This window comes from Astatotilapia calliptera, chromosome 15 (assembly GCF_900246225.1).
Source record: "Astatotilapia calliptera chromosome 15, fAstCal1.2, whole genome shotgun sequence".
NCBI lineage: Eukaryota > Metazoa > Chordata > Actinopteri > Cichliformes > Cichlidae > Astatotilapia > Astatotilapia calliptera.
In genome coordinates, this window is record NC_039316.1 from 26114335 (window position 1) to 26136995 (window position 22661).

At 43.3% G+C, this 22661-nt stretch overlaps 1 protein-coding gene across 5 annotated transcripts in view; it reads left to right on the forward strand.

The window, feature by feature from the left end:
• Positions 1–22661, forward strand: part of cep43 (centrosomal protein 43) — a 32103-nt gene that overhangs the window by 5208 nt on the left and 4234 nt on the right. For 2 of the 5 annotated variants that reach the window (XM_026194942.1, XM_026194945.1), the window contains exons 4-17: positions 11345–11433; positions 12819–12956; positions 14187–14243; positions 14336–14406; positions 14508–14569; positions 14674–14735; positions 14857–14919; positions 15646–15693; positions 16536–16693; positions 17195–17269; positions 18488–18556; positions 19303–19412; positions 19666–19731; positions 22506–22539. In XM_026194942.1, coding sequence (XP_026050727.1) covers positions 11345–11433; positions 12819–12956; positions 14187–14243; positions 14336–14406; positions 14508–14569; positions 14674–14735; positions 14857–14919; positions 15646–15693; positions 16536–16693; positions 17195–17269; positions 18488–18556; positions 19303–19412; positions 19666–19731; positions 22506–22539 — 1102 coding nt within the window. The remainder of the gene's footprint in view (positions 1–11344; positions 11434–12818; positions 12957–14186; positions 14244–14335; positions 14407–14507; positions 14570–14673; positions 14736–14856; positions 14920–15645; positions 15694–16535; positions 16694–17194; positions 17270–18487; positions 18557–19302; positions 19413–19665; positions 19732–22505; positions 22540–22661) is intronic. The other 3 variants (XM_026194944.1, XM_026194943.1, XM_026194947.1) reach the window with 3 other exon arrangements.

Sequence of the window (22661 nt, forward strand, 5' to 3'; positions counted from 1 at the left end):
GGGTCTTATTATTTTGTAAACACTTGAGGGCTTGAAGAACCTCCATCTCAGATATATCTGCATCAAGCAGTTCTTTGTCCTCATTATGTAATTTAGGAAGTTATTCCATCTATAAATCTTTTTGCAGCAGTACTGTCGACCTAGAGCTGGGCGATATGAGATTTTTTCATATCACGATATGTTTTTTTCATTTCAGGCGATAACGATATCTATCACGATATAAGCCAAATAACTATATTTGTAAGATTTAAATGTGCCGTTGCTCACAAGTAAAATGTGAAATAATCAGCAGCTTGTTTTTATTTAAATATTTATTTCCCATAATAAGTTCAACAGGGTAGATGTACTTAAGGAACATGAGACTTTTTCAGATAAATAAAGGCAAATATTGCAAACTACACAAAAGGCAGCCGCTAAAGCGTTTAAGTTTCAAAATAGAACAAACGAAACAGACTAAATTGTCAATTCCACTTAGAAACAAAATATTAATTCTAAAAATAAATCTTAGTTTGTTTTACAGAAGAACAGACAAAACTGACTAACCTTTGTCAATATCAAATAAACTGAGAACTAAAAGGAAATTCTCAATCTCTCCTTGTTGTATAGCTTAGCTTTTCAAACAGTTTTAACAGTTACTTTAGTCTGACAAAAGCCGAATGACGAATTAGCGCTTCCAGTCAGAGACTGAGGCTACGTCCACACGTACACGGGTATTTTTGAAAACGGAGATTTTCCGTTTTCGTTTTAAAAAATAATCCCGTCCACACATAAAGGCAGAAATGAAGGAAAACGCTGCTATGAACATGCCAAAGCAGCAGGTGGCGCTAGATTCCTAACCGTGCAGAAATGTTGGCCAATCAGAAGTCTAGAAGCCTCGGCGGGAAAAAGTAAACAAAGCTGGGGCATAGAAGCAGAACCGAGTCGTATGTGTGGAGGGACAGTAACTGTGTGTATATGTAAGCATTTAAACACTGCAGAGAGTAGAATTAACAGTAACAGTATTGTAGAAATTCATTTCACCGAAACAATAACGTGGCGCACAGTGTGACGCATGCACCAGTTTATTGTATTTCCAGACTTGCTTTCGGCACATTTACAGTGCACGCTACTCTGTTTTTGTCAGACTTGAAATAGCCGAAATACCTTCACACTACGGAACTTCTATGGCTCTTCCGTTCGACAATCTCTCCGGCATTGGAACCATCATCTGTTTTCTCTTCGGTCACGCTCGGTTGATTTTTCTAGTCGGCACACTCATTTCCTCCATTACGCGCTGGCTCCATTACCCGCTGGCTGTTTCCCAAACAAACACACGTGCGGCTTGGCACTTGTGCTGTACGTAACAAGTCACGCGACGTGACGCTGCGGCTGTGATTGGTTCGGCTCTGCGCTGCTTAATTTGGATTGGCTGACCTTTTTTTTTTTTTTTTTAAGAGGACAAGAGCGGCGAGGTCTATCGCGATAGCTTAATTTCTCTATCGAGTAAAAGTTATATCGCGATACATATCGTTATCGTTCTATCGCCCAGCTCTATGTCGACCCCTTGCTCAGATTTATACAGATCTTCATAGAACCGTTTAAACTCTGCATTTATGAGTGCTGATTCATCAAGAAGTTTATCATCTTCCGTTAATATTGTCCGTATAAATTTATCAGATGTTTCTTTCTTAATTTGCCAGGCCAGTAGTTTACTTGTTTTGTTTCCAAATTCGTAGTAGTGATATCTAGTTCTGGCCATGGCTGCTTCTGCTCTGCTGGTGCATAAATTATCATATTGCAACCTTATTTTTGTTAATATATTGAGGTATTCTTCCTTTTTGGTAGCAATATATTCCTGTTCCAAGTTTTTAATGTCAATCTCCAATTTAGTTATCTTCTCTCTGACCTTTTTAACCTTATTGGCACCGTATGACATAACCATACCTCTCATATAGGCTTTGAGGGCTTCCCAAATATTGGTATGTGAAGAGGAGTTTGAATTGGCATCTAGGAATATTTCAATATTAGTGTTCATATATGAAATAAAATCAGAGTCTCCTAGCATATAATTTTTAAACCTCCACCTGTAGGTTACACTTTGCGACATATTGGTAGCCCAGGAAAGTTTAATGGGATTATGGTCTGAAAAAGTAGCTGCTAAGTAGGAGCAATCTATCACTGTTGCCATCATATTTTGTGGTACAAGAAACATATCAATTCTAGAGTGTGTATTATGTACTGGTGAAAAAAAGGAGAAGTCCCTCTGGCCTGGATGGAGGTTTCGCCACACATCAATTATGCCTATATCCTTCATACCTTGGTTCAGTGCTGTTGCTGCCTTGGATAGTGAAGCTGACAAACATGAAGGTCACACTGCTTCATGGCCGTTATTTTACAGTTTTACTAAAATTAGTCCAACAGAAAGACTCATCAGCGAGAGAGTTCATAAAGGTTTAAATAATTTCAAACATGCTCTAAAGAATCCCTCACTGATCCAGCAGCTTGCACTAAGAGTGAAACCGCCTGTGAGCACCATGGCGGAGCATCCGCAGGTTCACCATGCGTTTCTTTCTTATCCTGATGTCATTGATCATCAGACTGCAGTATTTGTTACAATGGCAACAAGTAATAATAATATTAATAATACATTTTATTTCTAAAACCCAAGGTCACCTTACAAAGAGAAGAAGACATCAATAAAACAGTAGATTAAAATAGATTATAATAAATTAAAATACAAAAAACACAAAATACAACCACAAACAACAAATAAAATAAAAAAAACACGATTTGACAGCAAGTAAAATCTGTATTAAAGCGAGTAAGCCAGTTTAAACAAGTAGGTTTTGAGTTGTGACTTAAATAAGGGAAGGGAATCTATATTTCTTACGGCTGAAGGAAGTGAGTTCCAGAGCCGAGGAGCAGAGCGACTGAAAGCTCTGTGCCCCATAGTGATAAGGCGAGTAGAAGGAACAACAAGATGAGTGGCAGATGAAGATCTGAGTGAGCGGGTAAGAGTGGGGATATGAAGCAGATCACAGAGATAAGGAGGGTAAGATGAGGTTATGAATACACTTAAATGTGAGAACTAAGATTTTAAAGTTTATCCTGGCTTCTATGGGCAACCAGTGAAACTGTTGAAGAATTGGGGTAATATGGTCTCTTAAGGGAGTAACGGTGTGTTCACACCGAACGCGATGGACGCGAATAAAACGCCCCAAACGCCCCTAATTTGACGCGTGTAGATTCGCGTCTCAACGCGTGTCCAAGAAAAATCCATTTTGACGCGCGTGAACCGGAAATGTGGGAGGAATGTGGGAGGGAGTTGTGCCAGACCGGTATCTTTGCAAGATGGCAGCTATCGAGCTAGCGCTTGAAGAGAGAGTCTCCCTTCTCTATGTACTGTGGAGAGCAGAGCAGCAGCGTAAAAGACGTCCTCGCCGTACCTGGGTCCATCAGGTCCTCCAGAGGCATGAGCAGTTTGGTGAGTTTCACCACTTGCTCCAGGAGCTGCGCCTGGATGACGGCCGATTCCAGCGCTATCACCGTCGGCCAGTTTGAGGACCTGCTTTCCCTCGTCGGTCCCAGCATCGCCCGCCTAGACACCAACTACAGACGCTCAATCCCACCTGCAGAGCGCCTGTCCGTCTGCCTGAGGTTAGTAAAACTATTTAATACGGTAGTCCTTTATTGATATCTGTGCTAATATGCTAATCCATCCAGTTATACACTGCTAACATGGATGTGCTATGCTAACAGTGAATGCTGTCGGTGTTTACTGAAAGCAAACTGTGGTACAGAGACGACTCTTTATAATATTTCTAGTGATACTCAGAAGCTCTCATCAAGTCCCGATTTAATTCGATTTATGCTGTTATCAGTGTTTGCATGATAGCATGGCTGTGGTGTCACATCAATGTATGCGCTCGGTGTTTGCTGATATCAAACTGTAGTATTAGGACCACTGAGTTAACCTTTGTAGTGATACTCACTCCTTTTTATTTAGACCTGGTTTAATTCTGGGATAGTTGAATATTTGTATATAATCCCTGCAGCTGTCAGACTCTATAGCAGGGGTCACCAGCCTTTATTAAAACAGAGTTAGATAAAACTGTGAACAGTTTGGTTCATCTCTAGTTACATGGTTCTATCTTGATAAGCTGTCTTATCACAGATTAATTTTTCAAAAATATTAATGATTTAAGCAAGGAAAGGGCTACATGTCAACACACAACTCTTTATTTCTATTAATGTCTCACTTCATTCCTACCTGATTGACATGTTTAGGAATTATGAGTGATTGGCTCACTGTAGTTGTGAAAGTTGCTACCAATCAAATTATGATATGTTAAAGTTAAAACAAAACACAACTGTTTTAGATATTATCTAATATACATTTTGTAATTATCCTTATAATTACAAAATGTTTTATGTAAGATTTAAGTTTTGTGATTTATATCTGACATCACAAAAGTATTTTGGAATTTGAATAATGTATTTTGTAACTGCAGTACACATAATACTGATTTTGAACAATTTTGTCCAGGTTCCTTGTCACCGGGGACTCCTTCAGGACCATCGCGTTCAGTTTCAGAGTCGGTGTGTCCACGGTGAGCCAGATCACCCCCCAGGCAGCGACGTCCATCTGGGACTGTCTAGTGGACGACTTCATGGCTGTGCCTTCACCTGGAGACTGGCGGTCCATCACAGAGGGATTCCAGGAGCGCTGGAACTTTCCTCTGTGCTGTGCAGCTCTGGATGGGAAGCACATCCAGACAAAGGCACCCCATATATCATATAGGAGACACACACATTGATATACACTAAATATTCATTTCATTTCTTTTTTGTGGTGCCCAAATTGATGCACCTGCTTGATTTTGTTTAAACAATTATTGCACACTTTCTGTAAATCCAGTAAACTTCTTTTCACTTCTCAAATATCACTGTGTGTGTCTCCTGTATGATATTTAACTGACATTTTTATTGTAACAACCAACGATTTATACAGGAAAATAATGTCTATTAACAAGGTTGCCCAAACTTCTGCATCCCACTGTATCAGTATATTTTGTCATTAGTATAATATGAAATAAATTCTACATGTGTCAAGTTGTGTGCCAACATTTGCTGTGTAGTAGAACTGAGACATTAGTCATTATAAACATTTATTTGAAATAATATTAAAAGTCTCAAACAGAAAAACATTAAACATAAATATATAAAATATAAGAATTTACAGAGAGACAGGAATAAAAAGGACCAGCTGCTCTCCAGAGCAGGAACAAGGCTGAGGAGGAAATGCTCCATTGGAGACTGGTGTGGCCTTTTCAGGGACTCCAGGATGGCCAGCTCCACCGCCGATGGACCGTCCTGGGACCCGTCCCTCATCTGCCTCGGAGCCGTCCTCCTCTGTGGGCCTGTAAAACAGCACAAAACACAAAGAAATGAGAAGGCTGCTACTAGATTTTAATTTCAACATTGAAAAAAAAAACAAAAAAACAATAACAGGATATAATCAGATTGGTTGTAGATATTTAGTAAAAGGGAATCCCACCGACTAAAAAGGTATCAGTGCTTGCTGTACATATCTGTGGGTGCAGCAGCAGGAGCTCAGGGACTGGGGATGCTCTGCTGCAGAATCAGTTGGTTCTATCAATACAGTATTAAATGTTAACAGGTTGGATATAATAATCGTAGAGTAGACAGTGGTCCCTCATTTATTGCAGGGGTTCTCAGAATAACTAGCCCCTGGTCACGGTTCTCACAATTGATTCTCAAAGTGCAAACCTTTGTAGATTGCAAAACGTAAAAGTATTATTATGCCGCGGTTTGTCTTCATCTGCCCGCCACTTTCGTGCGCCTTTTTCCCTCACGGTGCAGGTGTCTATTTCCGAATGAGGCTCATAGTTATGGGTGTTTTTGTGCTGTTTTTTCTATTGGACGCGATGGTTATCAAAACCAAACGTGATAAATTTGGCAAGCGCAGGAGATTTGTCAATCAGGCTGCAGAATGCAATGCTGTACTGTGCAATAAAAAATCAGCGAAAAAGCAAAGCAGTGACGGATGAACAGCGGGACCACTGTGTGCTGTTTATTAATAAACAATAAAATATATTCCTAAATGACAACATGCATAAAAGCAGAACGGTATTTGTACGTCAGTGGGAAAATAGCGGTGGCTTGCTAGCTTTTGTGCGGCTTCCCGGGTCAGTGAAAACTTTCAAAAGAGAAATGAATGAACTTGCCAGGTTGCCCGATCTCTTCACATATCTTCCTCCAAGCTCGGTCCTTTTTATTCCTGTCTCGGTACTGAAAGCAGCTGGTGTTGTACAGCTCCGAGTTGTTTGCTACCGCATTGATTAGCCTTCCCCTCCATTGAAGTATGAAAGGCTTTGGCTGGATCTGCCCCTTTGACCTAGGTAACAGCCACGTCACCAGGCTCCTGATTGGTTGTCGCGGCGCGATTTGACGCTGGAGTTCAGATTTTTCCAACTCGAGCGGTAGACGCGAAACGCGCGTATGCACAAAATGCAACACAAAAACTCACGCGCGTGGTTTTATTCGCGAGTCAAACGCGCCAGACGCGCTGCACTGACGCGCGTTTCACGCGTTTTGGCGTTTTCGCGACGCAAATCTGCTTCCGAATTTTCGCGGGACCCGCAATCGCGCGTCATCGCGCCTTTCCATTGACTTTACATGTAAACCTGACGCTCTATTCGCGTCCATCGCGTTCGGTGTGAACACACCGTAAGAGTTATGACCCGAGCTGCAGAATTCTGAAGAAGTTGAAGTTTATGGAGGGACTTATTAGGGAGACCAAATAAGAGAGAGTTGCAATAATCGATCCAGGAAGTAATAAGACTATGGACAAGGATGGCAGCAGTAGGACTGGGCGATATATCGAGGTTTTTTTTTTTTTTTTAAAAATATCGATATATTTTTATACGAGATATAAGATGTGACAGCATCGTTTATATCGATATGGTATATGTTGCGTTATAATTATACTTGTGGAGCCGCAAGTTTGCCTCTCTTTTGTCTCTACTCGGCCTCGCCTCTCCTTCACTGAACACAAGTCCCCCTCCCCCATCGCTTCACCTGCAGGCAACAACAAGACGGACACAGCAAATCTCCGTTACCGCGGATCGCCCTGTGCGTGGGGCTGGACGCATCAACGTGTTAACGAGCTAACCGCGCTAACAGCTTTCTCAAAAGTTGACAGTGCACGTTATGTATGAATTCTGGTTGTTCTTAATGACCGTGAACCTATTTTATGTGGTACACGGCGCTCAGCAATCTGTCAAAAAATGTTTTAGTACGACTTTGGTAAGCTACGAACTACGAAGCCGCATCGCTTGATGGATGATGTTGGAGCATTACGGCTACCGTAGTCTGGAGCCTCACGGAGCAGTAGCGGTTTTAGATACGGGCGACACGGGCGGTTGCCCGGGGCGGCATCGTGGTGGGGGCAGCATCACGGGCATCGGCAAAAAAAAAAAAAAAAAAAAATGCTCGTACTTATGCTGCCCCGACGTCATGCCAGCGCATATTGAGAATGGCATAGGCACCGATCGGTTTTCTATCGCCCATTTGCTGGGAGTAAGGTCGCCCTCGTCTGCGATGTGCGCCTGCGGCACAGGGAGTTGAGGGCGGGGCGCCGGGGGATTCTCTGACTGGCTGGAGCAGCATCTAATAACCAACTCGCAAAATAAAACAAAATAAAAACAAACCAACAAACACGAAAATACCAGACATTATAATACAGACTTATAATTTGCACCCATGTTTTTTCGAAATTCTATACACGAAAAGTGGTGTGCCTGCTCGCTGCTGAAGTCAAAGTAAACTTTATTGTCATCTCCTCTAAATACAGTCCAGTATACAGAGAGACGAGACGACGAGGCTCCAGTTACAGCAGTGCAAGTAAACAAACAATAAATATAAGAATAGTAAGAAAATAAATATACACTTTAGGACCAGGGGTAAAGGGATCAATAACAATTTAAAATTTACAGTTTGATGATTTAAAGTCTTACACACAACCCATCGAAAGGGGAGGGGGCCCTGCTGCTTCCAAATAGAGCACATTTAATTTATAATGTTGTAAATCCAAGCCCATTATCTATTCACGATTTGAATCCTGGGTTGTGTGAAATCTCAGAAATGCACCCTAGACAAAGTGAATCTGTGAACTAAGGCAGCGGTCCCCAACCCCCGGGCCGAGTCGTTTGGTACCGGGCCGCGAGAGTTGAGGCTCGGGTGTGAAATGCATGGTTTTCAGGGTTTTTATCAGTTTTTGGCGTTATTTTGTTATCATTTTTATTGTTAACTTGGTTTTCCTGGGTCTTTTCACGTGTGTTATGAATAAATCTTCTTTTTTTTCGGTGCCGGTGCTAGTTTTATGTTGTTGTATTTATCCGCGACACCTTAAAGGCCGGTCCGTGAAAATATTGTCGGGCATAAACCGGTCCGTGGTGCAAAAAAGGTTGGGGAACGCTGAACTAAGGTGTAGGTGTGTTAGATTATGTTGTGGTGATCCTCGAGTTGAGGGATGGGTGTTCATACTGGAGTGCAAAATTAAAACCAATGGAAGATGGACAAGAAAAGTGGGGAGTGTTCGCCCAGAGCGCCAAACAGGCTAGGACCGCCACTGTTGCGGAGTAATACGTACTGTGCTTCAACGTAATGTTACCGTATTGTGTGCGTATTGGGACCTCAAATGGCTCCTGTTAAAAGACACGGTTACACAGAGGATTTCAAACTCCAGGCTTTCAGTCACGCTGTAGAACTTGGGAACAGAGCAGCTGTGAAATCTGTCTCTTTGTTATTATACTCAGCGTCTGTTAGTTTACATTTTGATTGCACAATTGTGAGATTTTTGTTATCACAAAAACAACATTGTTTTCTTTTATTTATGGAGCACTATTAATAAATGCTGATAATTTATTTTTGAGTAATTTTTTAATGTACATCTACGCTGTATGTTAATAAAAGTGCCTGTGTTACATCTGGGACACAGCTTTGACTAAGGATGGGATGAAGCTGGTTAATGTTACGTAAGTGAAAAGTATGCAGATCGGGTTATGAAATGAGAGAGGACTGTCAAGTATGACACCCAAACTCTTTACCTGCGGGGAAGGAAGGATGGGGGAATTTTTAATGGAGAAACTGTTAGATTTGGTTAAGATAGAGGCTGTGCCAGTGAGTAAAACTGTTTTATTACTGCTAAGTTTGAGAAAATTGGAGGAGAACCATGATCTGATCTCCATAAGACGGTTCAAGAGGGAGGTAGGTGGAAGGGATGAATTAGGTTTGGAGGAAATGCAGAGCTGGGTGTCATCAGCATAACAATGAAAATTGATATTATATTTTTGGAATATTTGGCCAAGAGGGAGCATGTAGATAATGAAAAAGGGCCCTAATACTGAATCCTGGGGCACACCAGCAGAAACGGGAAAGAAACTTGAAGAGTGTGATTTAAGTTGGATAAACTGAGTGCGGTCTGAGAGCTATGAGGTGAACCAGGCAAGGGGGGTGTGACTAATGCCAATGGATGCTAATCTGCTCAGGAGGATACCATGAGAAATTGTGTCAAATGCCGCACTAAGATCGAGAAGGATGAGGATGGTTAAAAGACCAGAATCAGCTGCCATCAGAAGGTCATTAGTAATCCTTAACAAAGCCGTTTCTGTACTATGATTGGGGCGGAAACCAGACTGAAATTTCAAAATAAAGGGGAGGTTTGATATAGGGCGGAGATTATCAAAATTATTGGGATCTGCACCAGACTTTTTGAGAATTATAGTGACAGAAGCAGTTTTCAGGGATGGAGGAATGATTCCAGTGTTAAGGGAAGAGTGGATAATACTAGTTATAGGAGGAGCCAATGAAGGGAGACAAGCTTTAACTAACACAGTGGGAAGAGGGTCGAGCTGACAAGTGGTTGATTTTGATTTTTGAGTAAGATTTGGTACATCAGCTATGGAGGGAAGAGGAAAACAGAAAGTCTACTTCACAGCTAGAAGCTCCTACAGATTTAAGTTGTTGGTGGATATCAGCGATTTTATGAGTGAAAAAAGATATGAGAGTTGCAAAAATCAGCAGTCCGGAGGTTTTGTAATTTTACTAAACAATGAAACGAGAGACCTGGAGTTACCTTCACTAGAACTGATTAAACCATAGTTTAATAGAATACATAGAATAGTATGTAGATTTGGCTGAAGCAGTGCAGTCCTTATACAACAAGATATGATTGTTATACATTTCTTTGTGTATGGTAAGTCCGGTTTTCTTGAACAGACCAGTTGGCGTTCTTTGGAGCTGTGACAGCAAAGGTTAAGGCTGCAATGACCTCGGTCAGCAGGCGTTGCAGCTCCTATGTGCCCCACAGGGGGGCACTGTGGCTACAGCTGTCAGCTGGTCTTATCTCAGACCACTGCAGGGAGCAGACAGAGTTGACGAGCAGGAGTTCACCTGGATTTTAGGTGTTCATTGTGACGTTTACATGGTGTCAGTATTTTTATAAGGTGTGCTCCATTAACAGGAATCCACCAATCAGAGCTAACTCCAACTCACACCCTGAGATTCTGGGTCACTCCTGCATTATGTGACTTCCTGTTGGTATGTGATTTTCTGTCCTTTATTTAGCAGCAGTCACATTGATGATGATGAAGATCAGAGCTTTGATCTCTTTGGCCCTTGAGGGTGTCACACAAACACACAGCAGCAGGACGCCACAGACATGCTCACACATACACATACATGCACACAGACATACGCTCGTTTAAACCACTGGGGTCAAACTGGAGGCCTGCAGCTGAGTCCTGGTTGGTCTGTGGCATGAGTAGTGACCACGTTCAGTGGTGTGAAAGCCGAGCAGAGAGTTGGAGGTCAGGACGTGTTCGTCTGACCAAAAATGGTTTTCTGGTTTCCTAGTGACATCACAGTGCTCATCACAGTGTTCCCTGCTTCAGAGGCATGTGAAGAGTTTGGACATCTCCAGCAGGATGTTTTTCACCTTTTGGGATTAAATTGTGTGAATAAGTGATGAGATGCTGATGCTTCGTGTGGCCTTCAGGAATTAAATGATGTTAAACAATGAGAAGAAAAAAGCTTCATTAAAATTAGTGTCAGGACAATGCGAGCAAAGTCACATCAATCAGATTTTAGTGTTTGATCAGTCTTACAGATCATGAGTAGTGACACGCCAGGTAATCAATCAATACGTGAAGTGATTGATGAGTGATAAGGATTGGTAGATTGTCTCTGAACACAGCATCAGATGATCTCAGCTGCTGAGAGAGAAGTTTTCCCTGTGATGCATCTTGATTATGGTGATAGTGATGATATCATGCCCTTGCAGGTCGTCTGGTGGCGAGTCTGATCGTGGACTTCCTGCAGGTCTTTAACCTGGACTTCAGCCTCGCCGTCTTCGAGCCAGAGATCAACTCTGTGAGTACCAGAAGCTTCTCCTCCACCTCTTCCTCCTCGTCATTGCCGCTGACTCCTCATGCTGCTTTCAGGTGTCATGAAGCTGTGAAGAAAGTGCAGCTGTATTTGCTGTTTGAGTGTTTGAGCTATGAGAGCTGTGGTATCAGTAGAGGATCCATAATAATACATATTCCAGTGTATCGATAAATCAGAGGCGTGATGATGGCGGCTTGTGACTGGAAAGAAAATGTGAGCGATGATGTGTAAATAACAAAGGACCGAAGCAGCTCCTGAACGCCGTGTTCAACACTTGAAGCTCAGCGCCACACAGCGAGCGGTTTCCTCCTCCTGTAGCCGAGGACTCGCTGAGGCGCGCTCGCGACCACAAACTGACTCAATTTTCCTTCTCGTGGTTTGTGGGTTTGAAGCTTAGATCACTGGTTGGCTTCCCCTCGACTGTGTGACGGTTTCTGTTCTCTGTTTAGTTACAAACTCTGGAAAGCTCACAAACCCTCGAGGACGATGCGATTCTCCCACGTTAGAACAAACTGCTCGGCCCAAGCAGAGAAGCATCCAGCTGCACCTCCACCTCTGCATCCCCTCATACAACCTTACAGCAGAGGTGTTTCAAGGACCAGCACAGATGGAGCTAGACGTGCAGAGAGCCATCGGTAACAGTAATGACTGTCAGATCGGCTGATGATGATGATTTTACTGGTATGCTGAGATTAAACTCTGTTAGGCCTGACTTTACTCAGCAGGAGCTTCCTGCTGTCGTTTTCAGAACACTTGATCTCTGACCTCTGAGGACACTAAGATTTGAACTCCTCTGAGATTTTTAGTAGATACACTGATGGAGTCAATTTCAGGCTCCTGTGTCGCCTTGTTTTCAAGTTCTCACAGTTGCAAACTAGCGTGTTCACGCCGCCCACCCTGCATGGTGACAACAGTAAGAACTTTGTTTCTGTTTTAGATGAAGGGTTCAATGAGAAGCTGCAGGGCAAGGGAGGCCTGCTGACAGGTGTGCAGACAGCGCCGGTGTCGTTGGGAGGCTCAGGGGTGATACATTCAGCCCACTCGCGAGTTCAGACTTCAACCTGTACGCTGTCAGCGAGTAAGGGTGCCGATGGCTCACTGATGAGGGTGAACGGACTGCAATAATGCAAACATTATTGCTGACAAATGCAACACGACCTTTAAGTGTCCGCTCCATGTCTGCTCAGCGTTTAAATAAAGTTTTGTCTGTGTGGTTTTTTTTTTTTTTTTTTTTTAAACAAAGAAGCCAGTATCAGCCAATAAAGGATGTTTATGCTGTTGCTGAACGTGAGGCCTGTGCCGGCTGGACGAGTTCTGGTTTAGTTTTATTGATAAAGCTTTATTTGCTTCCTGCTGCTGTGTTTGTCCAGGCGAGCTGTCTGGATGGGCGGGATCAGGTCTCCAGGGAGCTCGGCCTCTCCGACTTGGACCTGAACAGGAAGTCTCCACTGCTGCTGGAGCTTGTCAGGAGGGGGCGCCACCGGGACAAAACGGCCTCCTTGGCTGAGGTGAGACAAACCTCCTGAGGATGATGATGTCAGTGAAGTGATGAAGAGTTATTGATGGAATGTGTGCGTGTGAGAGCAGGGAGACCAAGGAGGGAGCATTCCCAAGATGAGCGGACTTCTCCTTCACTGTGTGTGTGTGTGTGTGTTGGTGTGTTTGTGTGTCGGTGCGTGTGTCTGTGTGGGTTATTCTGGGTCATGATGTCAGTAGATGGAGGGTTTTGGTTTCCTGTTGATCTCAGGGTGTCCTAGTTTCTGCTCCGAACTCTGCAGCACACGCAACCAGCCCACAGTACTGGTATTACAGTACTGCTACTGACACTAGTACTGATAGTAACGTGCATGAAGTCTTCTGTTCAGCTCTGGACTCTGACACGGCAGCTTTGTATGATCCACATCAAGTTTGTTTAATTTTTGTGTAGTTTGAAGACATTTGGACTTTTATTCGTTTAAATGCTAAAAAAGTCTGTGGATGACAGAAGCTAACCAATCACATTGGTGGTTACATGCAAGTAAACAATGAGGTGATCAGTAAGGATTATTTGAAGCAGCAGGTGGGCAGGGCTTCACCCCTGACAGTCAGGTGGAGCTAACAGGAAGAACAATACAGAAGATCAGAGCGACTATGAGAACTGAAATGGACCAAAATGTAAAATTAGGCTGCACACGTTTGATCCTTCTGAAAGAAACGGCTTAGCTGACACAAACATGAGAATCTGACTTAAAATGATTCATTTAACTCACTTCCAACTGAACACTGACGCCACAGATGGATGAGTCAGGAGGAGCGTGGAGAGGAGGGGGGGGCTCCGTGCTATTTCTGGAGCTCGATTGGTCAGTTCGTCAACCCGTCCTGCTGTTAGGGGCATTTATGGGTTAGTGTGGGCGTGGTCTCTGAAAATTTTTCCATCCGTGGCATCACTCAGAGGCCAATTTGAGTGTGAGATTAAATAATCCAGAGTTATCCCTTAACCCCCCAAGGTTTCTGTTCAATGTGTGTCTGTGTGTATATATAAGGCGTGTGTTTTGTGTGTGTGTGTTTGCTTGCACCGGTTTGGTTTAATCTGTGGTTTGTTTTCTGTGAGCTGCAATCTAATCTCAGCCAATATCTTGCTTCAGCTCTTTGATCACTGAGCGTGCTCAGAGAGGTTTAGCGTGAGGTCACAGGTTCACACGTGTCACATCTGATCCTTATCAGCAAATAAACTACTTCCTTCCTTCCCCTCGTTGTAGGAGCTGACTCAGAAACAGATCACAAATGCCAATAAGAAGTTTGACTTTTACGACAAGGTGAGCCCCACACTGTACCTGTGTGTGATGTCATCAGCTATTGTCCAACCACAGGCTGCAAGTATTGATCTTTTGTCTTTGACCCCCGGCAGGACCACAGCGGCTCAGTGCTGAGAGAAAATCTGAAAAACATCTTTACTGATTTGTTCCCCGCTGTGAACAAGTAGGTTTTACTTCCTGTTTCAGACAGTGAAGAGGGACACGGAAAGAGTCTGAGGATGATGACGATGATGATGAAGGTTAATCTGTTTGTGTGATCTACAGGAACTTGTTGGAGAGGTTCGTCACTGATGAGCTCAGAGCCTCAGACAAAGACTTCTCTACAAGTAAGAAAACGATTTTAAACCAATCACACTGATGAGAAACTCTGATGGCGCTCTGACTGATCTGTGTCTGATTGATCTGGTTGATTTGATCAATACGTTTACAGCTATAGACTTCCAGCAGTTCCTCGGGATGTACCGGCGGCTCTTCTCTCAGTGCAGGAGTGTGGTGAGACTCAATTTTTGGTTTCTGATCACATTTTATGAGTTAATGTGAAACATTTAGAGTATAAATCCGAGAAAATGCTCTTCAGAAACTCCGAGTCTCACAAGGTCTCATCTTTGTTCAGGTGCTTCAGGACTCTGATATGGGTGTGACTCATAGCCAGTTACCTGAGCAGAAAGTCAGTAAGGTACGTTTGCTCTGTCATCTGACCGGTCAAAGGTCATTCCGCTTTACTTCATCTCCCTGTATTTAAAGCTGGTGACATCACAGCGATTCTGGGTTTGTATTTTTGTTTTTTTCCCAAACGCGACCGCCTTGAGGTGACAGTTGCTGTAATTTGGTGCTAGCTAAATAAAATAAAATTGAGTTGGATAAGGAAAGAATATTTAAAAGAATATTTAAAACACATACAGAAACAAACCTAAAAGTAAACAGTTCACTAAAGGTCAGGTTGCAGCAGACTTTAGCACATGTGTACACGATAGAAGGAAAACTGTGGGATAAATAGTTCACAAAATAGAATTAGAACAGTTTAATTTGTGTTCTAACACAGTTACAGCTGCTGGCACCAAGATGAAGATGCTGATGTTAGCCTGTTAGTTCTGCTGGTAGCTGCATTGAGTTAATGCTAGCACTGATTTCAGCTTGTTAACTGCCATGTAGTGAAGATGATGGCCTGTTAGCTCTGCTGATAACCATTTAGCTGTAATGTTAAGAGCTGATATTAGCACTGATGTTAGCCTTTTAGCTGATAGCTGTGTAGTGCTGATATTAGCCTGATAGCTCTGCTGATAACCATTTAGCTGTAATACTATCCTGATAGCCATGTAGAGCTGATATAACCTGTTAGCTGATAGCCGTGTAGCACTGATGTTAGCCTGTTAGCTGATAGCTGCTATCCTGTCCTGCACAGATCCCCAGGTATAAAGGCCTCAGAGGACAAAGTCAGACAGCAGCCCAGGTAACACAATGAGGAGCAGATGAGAGACTCACTTTGTGCTATTGCTAACCATCACCATAAACAGCAGCACTTCTGACTAACGCTCCTCTCTGGCCTCCTCTGTCACAGCTCAGAAACAGGAAGCTATTCATGTTATGACTTATGTTCATCTCATAAGACATCAGCTATAATGATCACAGCTCTTCTGGTTAGGAAATAAAATGAAAGGCTCTAACTTTAAATCTTTTAATATTCAAACATCCCCAACTTTCCAGAGTACTTTTGCATTAGTCGTAGTTCAGAATAATCAGTTATCCGATTATGGGAAAATACGTTTTACCTCCTTCCCCTCACTGCTGTATTTCTCTTGATTGGCGGACTTCAGGAAGCCTGCTGAGGGGCAGTACACTAAGCCTGTGAGCGACAGCATCTGAATTCACCAGACACTATCACTGCCACCATAAACCTAGTTTATTCTGTGTTTATGTGATAAAATGGCTTCTTCCTGTTCGCATCTTTAAGAATAAAAGCTGCAAAAGAGTACACATCTTTAGTTTTACTGATTAAATAGATTTGTTTATTTCTGAATGAAGACGTGAACATTTTTCTAACTTGTGTTGCTGCCTCTTTAAAAGCTTGTATTGTGAAACATACAGGAAGTTCCCGGCTGCTGAACATCAGCTTTTGTTTGAGACCTGCAGCTGATTATGATCAAATCTAACTTTTTTGCTCTGAAACACTGTGACCTCGTTACTACAGCTTTAATCGGCCTCCACATCTTCCTCTTTACCGCGTCTTCATCACCTGCTCACCTCCAGTCTGGGGTGCACGGTGTGATCTGAACTTGTCATGTCGCTGCTTAGGACTCAGAACGCTCTCTGAGTAAAGGAGATTTCCAGCAGAAGGAGGAGATCTCTGCCGACAAGAGGGAGCACCTGGACCTGGAGGAGGAGGAAGACCTCGATGAAGGAGATTCTTTCTTTGACGACCCCTTGCCCAAACCGCAGAAGACCTATGGCTGGTGAGCTTGGCTGACCTTTGACCTCTGAGTCAGTGTGAATTTGTGGGTCAAACGTATTTCCTTTCAGCTTCAAACCACAGTAGTTATCCTTCCCCCTCACATTTACCCTCCCCTCCAAAATAAAAGGAAAATTTCCAGAAAATATTTGCTGAATCCAAAAAAGGAAAATAATTTTAAGATTTTCTTTCCTACAAATTGTTTCAATAAAATAAATGTTGCAAACAATCTGAACATTTTGATACATGCAAACATGTTGTAATAGAAAACTGAATTTTCTGCATTTAAAAGAAATTGTTCCAGCTTTCTCTCTTTCATCTCACACCTGAATTTTATGGGGTTATATTTGTGCCACTATTTTGAAATAGTGGCAAATAGTTGCACAAAAATAACACCATAGAACTTTACCTGTCTGTGCTGTTCACACCTGTGCTGTGTCTGAACGTGCTCCCTGTCCTTCCTCTCCTCCTTCTCCTCCTTCTCCTCCTACTCCTCCTGCGGTAGTGCCGTCCCTGTGTTGGAGGAGAGTCTCTCTGGCTCCAACGTGTCCTCCATGAGACGAGGCAAAAGTCTGAGCGAGTGAGTGTGCACGTCCCATCATGCCCAATCAGAGGAGCTGTACGTTCTTTATTTAAAGAACTTTAGTGAAACAGATGCGCAGAGACCAACACAGACACACTTCACTACAGACTGCGTAAAGAATCGTTGTTGTTGTTGTTGTTGTTATTATTATTATTATTATTATTATTATTATTATTATTATTATTTATAATTTATTTGTATTTGTTCTTAATGAGCAGATTTTCACTGAAGTGTCTCTGTGCTCTGGGCTGTTTCACTGACGAATGCAAACATTCAGATTTATCCAGGATGATGATGATTGGCTGGAGAGTTTCCTCCATGGTGGGAGCGATCCTGTGTTTCTAACAGTTTGTCAGGAGGCGTTCAGAGCTGTGAGCTGGGGTTTGAATGTGGAGCAGGATCACGGTGTTGGTGTTCCCTAGATGGACTGGGTGTGGATTGAGCCCTCTGTGGCTGTGACTGAGCCCTCTGTGGGTGTGACCGAGCTGTCTTTGTGTGTGTGACTGTTTTATGTGGGTGTGGCCAAGCTCTATGTGGGTGACCTCCTGTAGAGCGTGACGCAGGTCTCAGCTCAGCGTTTGTGATGAAAGTGGAGCAGCCGGAGTCTGGGCAACACCTGAAACCATGTCAGTCTGATCAAACAGTTTTTAGATCAGTGATCGATCAGCAATGAGCAGATGTTATTGATCTCCCTGCTCCCTGTCTACGTGACGGGCTCTGCACGCTGCTGCCCATTAATAGCAGGGGGCGTCACACCCACAGATGGACACAGAGATACAGGAATAACACTCGTGTAAGCACCGCCTGACGGAGCGACCACAGAAACACTTGCCGAAGATCTCCCTGCTCTTACCTGTGCCCGCCCTGCTGTGCCTCGTGTCACGTGTTGGGGAAGGTAAACTCGGAGCTGCTCGCCTGTCTGCCTCATTACGCGTGAGTTAAATCAGCATCCCTGTTGACGCCAGTCCCGTGGACTAAGCTGTACTCAGCTCAGATTACAGTTTGATGGTGGCGATGTAAAACTTTATTGACGTTTGTGGAGAAAGTGGGTCACGGGGGAGCTCCAAGCTTCTCTTCCTCCTCTGCTCATGACTCTGAGGGCGTTTAACAGTTTTCATGGCTGATTACGTCCTCCTCAATAGAAGCTCAGACTTTGATGTTCACTGACTCCTTTCTTTCCTTCTTTTCTCCTCTTCCTCTTTCTCCTGGCTTTAGCCTGTCTGTGCTGGCTGCTGACTCAGAGGGCGAGCGAGACGAGCCTCTCTCTGATCCCTCTGAGCTCAGGTGAGCTGCAGGTGCACCTCTCTTCATGTGATTGGCCACTGATGAATCCTTCCAGGTGAAGCAGGTCAGCATCAAACCTCTAGGCTTTCCTCTCTGCTCTGACATTTTGGTTCCTCTCGTGAGCACGAAAGTGTTTTGATAAACCGTTTTTATATTCCTGGAACTGTCTGATGTCAGAGAAAGGGGATCTCCTTACATAGTCAAATGATTTATAGGCTTCATTAATAGGTCAGCTTTGAGTTTCAGGGATGACTTTAGAAATCATAAAGACAGGATAAACTGATTAAACACCATGTTTTCTATATTTATTTTTGCCTTGAAGCTGTTGCTGGCTTCTCTTTGTCATAAATCAAGTGCACCCCTTTCGGTTTTCAGTCAGACTCTTGCTGACTTAACAGGAGTGTTTGATCTGTGCAGAAAATGTAAAATCTACGAAAAGTTTCTGAGTGTTCATATTACGACCCCTAAGGTTTATCTCCTGACCTGGTGAAGGGCCATGCCCCACAGCATGGGAACCAGCAGTCTGAACTGTGCAGCTGTAGGCGGAGCTGATAGACCAGCCGCTTTACAACCCTCCTCTTCTCTCGCTGTTTCTGGTCCATGTTCAGTCTGCTGTTTGATGCTGTCTGCTCTGGTTAGGTGGAAGAGAGGATGTCTAATCTGGGGTGGAGTGGGGGGTGTCTGATTAATTTGACTTGCTGGACTGTCTGTCAGGGTCTTCAGTCTTTGCGGTCTCCTCTTCACAGGAAGGGGGAGGTGTCCGGATCCAGGGGGAGTCAAGGAGGGTCGCTGGAGGGTCAAGGAGGAGGAGGAAAAGGACAAAGCAGCATGTCGGAGCCAAACCTCAGCAGGAACGGTCAGTTTGATTTCTCTCGGAGCGAGTTTGGGTCGAGTGTGTTTCTGTGAGGTCACCTGATCTTTAACAAACTGATTGTGATCCTGAACATGGCCGTTCTCTGGACTCCAACTGGTATGGTTGTGTGTTTGGATGTTCGTGTGGTTGGATGGTTGTGTGGTCTGGTGATGTGGACCTTCCTGTTTGATCTGGAGCAGTCTCAGTCACGCTGTTGGTGCTGACAGATAAAATGGAACTCGTGATTTCTCTGCAGGAGCATCTCAGGACAAAGACAGAGGCTTCAAGGCTCCAAGTGACAGAAGTGGATCTCTGCACTTAGGTAGGATTCAGGGCTGACACGCATCAGGTTCAGATCACATAACACAGAGTACATGAAACATATATAAAACACGTTAACAATATATGACTGTACAAACACCCGAACAAGGTCAAAACTCCTTTTTATAAAATGTTTTTCTAACCCGATTGGTTCTCTTCTAATATTGTCCCAATCTTTATGTTTGGTAATGTAGTCTGTTAACTACAAATATCTCTAATGGTCCCCTGGGGATAAAGCATATTTAGCCCTTAGTTGGGCAAAACTTTTAAGAGTATTCTTTTCAAACAGCTGATTGACTGTAATCAGTTCTTTCTCCGCCCACCTCTCAAAACTCCGATCTGACAATGATGGAAGGAACTCAACATTTCCATTTATGGGAACAGCTCAAGACATGGTCAAATTCCCTTTTAGCATTTTTAACACTTGGTTCCAAATCTTTACAGTATGCTTGACCCACGGATTAGTTATTAAAAAATTTTTTCCCGTGATTGTGGGTTGAGAAATGGGAGACTCCGAAGGGAGATACCTGGTAATGAATACTCTTCCATAGATACCAACTGCATTTCTGAATTATGAATAATCCAGGCAGCCATTGATTTTAATTGAGCTGCCCAGTAGTACATTCTGAAGTTAGGCAATTTGAGGCCCCCTTTTTCTTTTCCATTAACATTTTGAGTCTGACCCTTGGTCCTTTATTCTGCAAAATAAATTTAGATGTAATGCTTTGTAATAATTTGAATGCAGACTGTGGGATCAAAATGGGTTGGTTCTGAAATAGGAATAATAGGTGTGGAAGCGCCTTGAGGTGACTGTAAGCGCCTTGAAGCGACTGTTGTTGTGATTTGGCGCTGTATAAATAAAATTGAATTGAATTGAATTATTTTTATTCTCAATAATATAAAAATTTCTATAAACAAGGTCTTAAGAAATCTGTGAAAGAGTGGTGATTTATAATTAATAAGAATATTCATCCTTATACATTCAATCCTCCCCATAAGAGTGAGTGAGTTTGTTTACTTCTGAAAAACATTCAGAAGTAAACAAATAAAGAACATTAAGAACAGTAGCTTCCACGTACCCGACTGAATTCAGAACAACCTGAGTAATCCAGACCCCGGTATATCCAGGGCGGAGGGTGGTGACGAGTCCTCCGAGGGGGGAAAACACAATGTGTTACGTCGTCACTGTTGCCCGCTCGCAGATCGGTTCATTGCGGCTATATAAGTGGGGAATTGGTATCTACTTGTGTGTGCACATTCCATCCACTGAACAAGCAAAATTTGGTTACCTTTTCCTAACATTTATGTCCAAGAAAAACTAAAATGAACTCGGCAAGAGTAATATCTCAGTGCTCCATAAAGACATTTTTCATTTTCTGCAATGGAGAGGGTCATACCTGCCCTAGTTCCCTCAGCTGACCATCGGCACCGGGATAGCTCCGCTTCCATGCACTCCGTCTGGTCGACTCGCACTTGTATCCCCAGCTCTTGAAGCGTCAGCAGGGCATCCATCAAACTTGAGAACGTCTTCTCACCACCATCCTTGAACAGTCTCTGTTTTGCTGGAAACACACACTTGGCTCTTATGTTTTTCAGATTTAATTGCTTTACTGCATCTCGTACCAGTGCTCTCCTCTTTTGCAGTTCCGGGGAAAAATCATGGTCAAAATATATCTGTGTGCCCATATATAAGACTCGCTTCTGATCCCAGGCTTGTTGTAGGATGGTCTCTTTCACAGAGAAGTCCCAGAATCTGACCACCAGCGAGCGCGGTGCTGACAGGGTTCTTGGGCTTAGCGGCGAGGGCTCTGTGTGCTCGCTCTATTCCAATCTTAGTCTATATTGCATGTCCTCGCATCGTGCAGTGAGATCCATTTCTCTATGCAAGAAGTACCGGAGGGCTCGTTTATGGCACCTGGTGGAGTCTTCGCTGTCACCAATACGCTCCTCCATCTCCGTTGTTCTGTTTTCCAGCTTTGTCATATCTTCTCTCAGATTCTTGACAGATGCCTCCAGTCTTGTCAGAGCTTGCTGTGTTTCCATATGCCCATCTTTGTTATCTTTTCTTATCTTCTCTAGTTCTGCTAGTATCCTCGTATCTGCATCCCAAGTGCTAGCAGTAGCATTAGCATCTGCATTCAAGGACAGAGTTAATTGCGTCAAATGCTCGCCTTTATCTTTATTTTGATCCTGTTTGCTGGATCCCTTGCCTCTCAGGGACGATGCCATGTTGGTTAGAATGGAAATTGCATTTTTAAAAACTGCAGTTTTAAAAACTGTAGTTAGGAGTATTGTATTAATCTGGACGGAGCTCGTTCCTTATGCTGCTTGACTAGATCATGGCGTCAACGGAAGTCCCATGGTGTACTCCTTTAATCAATCAGATGCTGCTTTCTTTGTCTGATACTCTGTCTGAAACTAACTGCTTTAGCTCCTTCCCCTTCACAAAATGTTTTCCTGATAACTGCCCCCCCCCCCCCCCCCCCTTCTGTGACATCATACAGGTGCAAGATTTAAAAAACAATTTACTGATGAAGTTCAGATGAGCCTGAGCTTGCACACCTTTAGCTGGTACTGACAACTTCCTGTTTACACAAGTGTCCACCGCAGGAACAGGAAGTGAGCAGCAGCAGCGCATACAGCTAGCTGTATGTTCTTCTTGCTCAATGACAGAAACATAAATAAAACGCAAACAAACAAATAGGTCCTCAACCACCCTGACTCTGAACTGGATGAAGTCAGACGATTAACGAGGTTTTCACTTTTTTCCCTCAGATGACGAGGTCGAGTACGACGACGACTTCAACAGGTACGTACCAGTGTGTGAGTTTCTCTCTCTCACACTCACACACACACACACACACACACACACACTTGTTTTTTATTCACGTCCTTTTTATTCACGAGGATTCAGAGGGTCTGATGTTCCTG